This window comes from Cibotium barometz, chromosome 26, assembly GCF_041138505.1.
Source record: "Cibotium barometz isolate CiBa-2024 chromosome 26, ASM4113850v1, whole genome shotgun sequence".
NCBI lineage: Eukaryota > Viridiplantae > Streptophyta > Polypodiopsida > Cyatheales > Cibotiaceae > Cibotium > Cibotium barometz.
Window position 1 is genome coordinate 8808322 of NC_141071.1, and position 5567 is coordinate 8813888.

At 39.6% G+C, this 5567-nt stretch overlaps 1 protein-coding gene across 1 annotated transcript; it reads left to right on the forward strand.

Moving 5' to 3' along the window:
• Positions 1 to 535: 535 nt before the first annotated feature.
• LOC147623639 (transcription factor HRS1-like) lies at positions 536 to 3702 on the forward strand. The gene is made up of 5 exons (XM_086820867.1): positions 536 to 1098; positions 1232 to 1437; positions 2890 to 3022; positions 3107 to 3183; positions 3288 to 3702. Exons 1-5 carry the CDS (start codon positions 897 to 899, stop codon positions 3393 to 3395), a joined length of 726 nt encoding a protein of 241 aa, XP_086676993.1. The 5' UTR covers positions 536 to 896; the 3' UTR covers positions 3396 to 3702.
• The last annotated feature ends 1865 nt before the right edge of the window (positions 3703 to 5567 follow it).

The following is a 5567-nucleotide window of genomic DNA, read 5'->3' on the forward strand; positions in this document are numbered from 1 at the left end:
TGTTATCCTACTTCAAGGATAATGGAATATGGTATTTCTTCCCACTTGGATTGAGCGTAAAAAATTCTTTCTAATCTAAATATCAATATATTGGTGACTATAAGAGAGATATAGTGCATACATATGTGAGATCATGTGATACTAGTGTGACTATAAGAGAGATATAGTGCATACATATGTGAGATTATGCGATACTAGTAACTATAAGAGAGAGATAGTGCATACATATGCGAGATTATGTGATACTAGTGACTGTAAGAGAGATATAGTGCATACCTATGTGAGATTATGTGATATTCATAGTATTTTTCTCCATGTGACTTTGATAAAAGTGATATTATGTAAGTCGTCTCTTAAGACTGGGCCATGTGGAGGGCCCCAAAAAGAAGGCAGGGTGGTATAGAATTTCTAGCTTTGGTAGGGGGAAGAATAGAGGGGCAAGCAGAAGAGATGCTATACCTACAAAAGGCTCACTTTGAGCTTCATTATTTCAAACTTAGTTTGAGCTTTTTGACCAAGCCATCATCATAAAATGATCACCTTGTTCTCGAAGGCTCACATGCCATGTATTGGAATATAGTCCTTTGATGCTACCTCTAATGGACTTTTTCCTTCTTGTGTGATTTCATTCATCTTCTTGTGGGCTCCTGAAAACCTTAGGCTACCAAATCAACATTGATCTATACCTACAAAGGTTAGAGTATCAACATATTGATCTATGCTTATACCTAGAAGTTCATTACCTTCATCAATCATTAAACACATCTTATTATGTTAACAACCTCCATTCAACATCATTCTAGATGTTAACCGTCTTCCTTAAGTACATGCTTCAATAGTGGTTTAGTCTTCTTAATCATACTTAGGCTTCACCACCTGATAATTACATCAAAACCATGGCAAATGCGGACCTTACTCTTGGTCTTGCAACAGCCGCCGCTTCCTTTGAGGAGGAAAGCGGCTTCAGGAAGGAATGCACGACTACCTGTAGCATTAATAATAACAGGTTTGCCTTGCACAAAGCTCTAGAGGAGGAGCGCCGTAAAATAGAGGTTTCCAAACAGGAGCTCCCTTTGTGCCTGCACCTACTCGACAAAGGTGAGCTATCTGCTCTTGTGCGCGTGATTATGTGCTAGAGCAATGCTTAACCCCAATTGATTAACATGTGTTTAGTTTGATCATCTAATTAATTAACATGTGTTTAGTTTGATCTTCTATGGTTCATAATCAGCAATTGAAGCTTCACGAGGGCTTGATAGGCACTCTGTGGCCTCTAATCACCCTCGCAGCAGCATTCAAAAGTCGATAAATTTTGTTATAGATTGGGATCAACCCAGAAACGATGAGCATAAACCGGCTCAACCGGTCAAACTTGGGCTTCACAATTCCAGCTTTCAAGCTTTGCAAAAGCCAGCTGGCGGTGGCTCCTGGAGTGAGGTATTGTTTTATTAGTTAATGCTTCATTAATGATTGTAAGCCGGTGCTGTTGATGATACTTGTAACTTGTAATCCTAGATTTATGATTGTTAAGCAAGGGCTTAATTATAATTATGCGTTAATGAGATTTTGGTCGTGGAGGAGGATGCACCACGGATTTCTTAAAATAAGAAAATGAAAGTGTATTTTCCTAAAAATAAAACCCTTGTACATTGGATTTATATCACGGAGGTATCAAATTTCTTGGGGATAGTCTAGTTTTCTGCTACAAGATGAAAGATGGGCTTTACTTTGTAAGTTGTTAAATGATGTGAAGAGAGAAATGTAGAGAGAGTGAGTAACTTTCTCACGTAACTGATTTACTGGTATATCTGGCTTTTTCTGGTTAATATATATATTACTATTGATCCCAAAAAAAACAAAGCAAAGCTTTTTGCTTTCAAATCTTTCAATCTTGATCGTTAAATTAACATAGGAAAGCATTTCACTATCAAATCTTTCAATCTTGATCCTTAAATTCAATCTTATATCCATTGTCACATATTTAGGTTGGTCTCTCATTAATTAATTAGTGCCCGATGGGTACTAATTAATTAATGATAATCTAAGGTTTCAACCTTCACGTTCTTTGTCTTCACTCTCTCAAGCTCGCCCGCCCTCTCACTTCATGCTCTCTCTCTCGCTCTCTCTGAGGCTCACGGGCCATCTCTCTCTCCATGCTTTCTCCCCCCAGCATCTCTCTCTCTCTTCACGTGCTCTCTCCCTCTCTCTCAAGGTCGTCTGCCCTCTTTCTCTCTTCATGATTGCTCTCCCTCTCTCTCAGGCTCATACGCCATCTCTCTCCCTCTCTCTCAGGCTTGATGTTTAGGAGAGTGGTATACCATCGACGACGGGGAGCTGATGCTGCTGTCATGTTTCTATGTTCCTAGTATTCCATGACGAGTTTCCATGGACAGTTTTGTATCACCCCAATGAGATAGCTATATTTATGTTTTGTTTCTGTTTGATTTTCCATTCCTGATGAGATATGCCATGGACATTATTGTATCACTTTGGTCTCATAGGCCCATTGGGTCTTTAGTAGACGCTTAATCTCTCTCTCTCTCTCTCTCTCTCTCTCTCTCTCTCTCTCTCTTCGCGTTTCTCTCCCTCTCTCAGGCTTGCATCTGTCCCTATGTCTCCCTCTCAAATTCTCTCTCGAGATATTTTGAGAGCTTGGGCCCTCCCACTACCATACGTCAAAACCAAAATAAATAAATAAATTTCTAAGATTTTCACCGTTCACATCATTCACCTATACCTTTGGCCCACTATTGCTAAACCATCATCATAACAAATTAATACAAAAAAACGTTTGGCCCTTAGATATATTGTCACACTTTGATGCTTTAGAAAAAAAAACTAGATGGGTGTTTAATTCTTTGTACGTTTTTGTGGATTGCTCTTTTTCAGAACAATGCCTCTTCTAAATACCCTAGGGCTAATGACTATGTCCCTATAATTCAACGCAAGCGTAGAAGATCTTGGTCTCTTGAGCTTCATCAAAGTTTCCTCAAAGCATTATATCATTTGGGAGGCTCTCAAGGTATCTAGATTTCTACTAATGTTTGGATTTAATGCTTTTACACATGGGTTGTTTAGTGATTCAACAATGCAAATGATGACATAGTGGCTACCCCTAAGCAAATCACAAAGTTGATGAATGTGGAAGGGCTCACAAATGATGAGGTGAAGAGCCATCTACAAGTAAGTTTATCCTTACTTTATAGCTAGTCCCAAATGATGTTTCTAAATTTTGGTCATGATTGGATTAGGACGTGCATAAGTTATATTGGCCCTTTTGGTTGCAGAAATTTCGATTACATATGAGAAAACGCCATATCCAACAAGAGTCTTGCCATATGGTTTTATTTGGGGGTGTTTGGTTGCCAAACCAATCCTCCATCCTCTCAAAGTGATATTAATGATTCACCTAGGGTTTGGATATCCATCTATGAAATAAAAAATGACAACTACATTATGGTTTTAACTCGAAGCACGATGAAGTTTTGGATAGCTATTTCTCTGTAAGGCCTTGTTGCAAATCCAAAAAGAGGATCGTCCTTAATGATGATGGAGTACAATTGAGGTACAATTGTACTTAATGATGATCGTCCTTAATGATGATGGAGTACAATTGAGGAGGTATTAATTTTTGTGCACTTAAGTCCTTTTAAAACCCCATCTTGCCATATACTGAAAATCACATTGTAAGAATGTGTATCTCTCTTATCTCATTTATCACCTAATCAATGCCATAGACCATGGCACAAATTTTTGATGTGCCATAGGATAGATGACTCTAATTACACATATATGGTGCCAAAAAATCTATACCAACCTATTAGGTTTCTTGTTTATCAAATTGTAAATTCATTTATAAAAATATATTTCTTCTCTGACAAAATCTTTTAAACCCGAGACAATCAACATGTTTTCGAGTGGCTAGGGCTTTTAGCTCCAAGCACAAAGGTGCAGGTTCGAACCCTACTCATGCCACAACTTAGGTCATGAATGTTAAGGGAGTGGGAGAAGGATCTACTTGTGTGTTTGCATGTAATAAAGCACCCAACAAGCATAAATATTACAAAAAAAACTCTTTAAACTCCTTTTGATACAAATGCATTGCAAACCTCAAATCAAGGGTATTTAAAAACATATAAAGTGCACTTATTGGCCCATTGAAGCAAAATAAGGAGCTAAATGCCAATTTCATCAAATCTCATGTGGCACCTACAAATTCTAGTTTTGAGAGTGATTTTTGGAATCAAAATGGAGGTTTGGAGTGCTTTGGGAGTTTATAACTTTGCATTTTACTCTTCACCATTTAGGCTATAATAAAGTCTAGGATGGTGAATATGTTTGATTATATGTTTTAATTGAAATTTGCGAGAGTTAGAGTGGCTTATAGAAAATGATCAAAGTTATATTCTATTAAGTAAAGTTACACACACACATACAAAATAAACACACACACACACACAAAAAAATAAACAAGACTCTAATTCATCGTCGCAAACCACTTAATCAAAGTTATATTTGATTAAGCAAAGTTTTAAGTACTTGTAAGATTTAATACACACACATACAAAATAAAGAAGACTCTAATTCATCGCCAAATCCACTCAAAATGAGCTTGGGATTACATCAATTTATAGCTCTCAAGGAGTACTCTAGATCCATGATTCACTCTTCCAAATGTCCAAAAATCCCTCCATCTCCCCTTGATTCTTTTCTCCTAAAGTATCTTAATCACTACTCATGTCAAGGCCTTATGATAGCCATACCAAATCATGTGTCATTGGTCTTTGCCTTAGAGCTGCAATTTGCAACTTCTCGATGTGGGTGCGCTAGCTCATCCATCGTATCCTCACTTTGTTGTCACATCGGAATCTGTCTATGCCAATAGGATGGAGGAAGAGCTCTATATGTTAGGCCTCCATGTGAGACCCCCGCCCCCTCCGTGGTGCCCCCTCCGAGGGCCCTGGCGGCGGAAGCAGCGTCAGCCTCTTGCGCGGGGCTGGGATCCACACTCGGGGCCCCGCCCGCGGATGTCCAGACAAGAGACTAGTCCGGTGGTTCCTCCGGAACCGAAAAAACTTCCCTCGCCCGAAAGGCACGGGCGATTCCTCCAGGGAAAATCTTCGAACGGGAGAATTAATCTAACGGGTTAAAGTCTTAACGTCAGCCTCTCGCACGGGGCTGGGATCCAGACTCGGGGCCCCGCCCGTGGATGTCCGGACAAGAGACTAGTTCGGCGGTTCCTCCGGAACCCGAAAAAACTTCTCTCGCCCGAAAGGCACGGGCGATTCCTCCAGGGAAAATCTTCGAACGGGAGAATTAATCTAACAGGTCAAAGTCTTAACTATTCAAACTGATCCGACCGAACCTGAAGTCACATGGTCAGATCAAAGAAGAGACTTGCACTTGGTCCATAGAATCATCGCTTTTTTCCTCTTTTAATGAGGCACAACTTGATTCCCTCCCACAGAACAAGGGTCTTCTCAAGACTTAATCTATCTAACATTACTAATCGTAACTTAATGGTATCACAGGAATCCCCCGATCCAGCCTAACCGGCCCATGGGTTA

Excerpts from the sequence above, each read along its gene's own strand:
- LOC147623639 (XM_086820867.1), top strand. The coding sequence starts at position 897 with ATGGCAAATGCGGACCTTACTCTTGGTCTTGCAACAGCCGCCGCTTCC. Across the intron at positions 3,023-3,106 it reads TCATTTGGGAGGCTCTCAAG|TGGCTACCCCTAAGCAAATC; the intron begins GTATCTAGATTT and ends ATGATGACATAG. Across the intron at positions 3,184-3,287 it reads AGGTGAAGAGCCATCTACAA|AAATTTCGATTACATATGAG; the intron begins GTAAGTTTATCC and ends TTTTGGTTGCAG.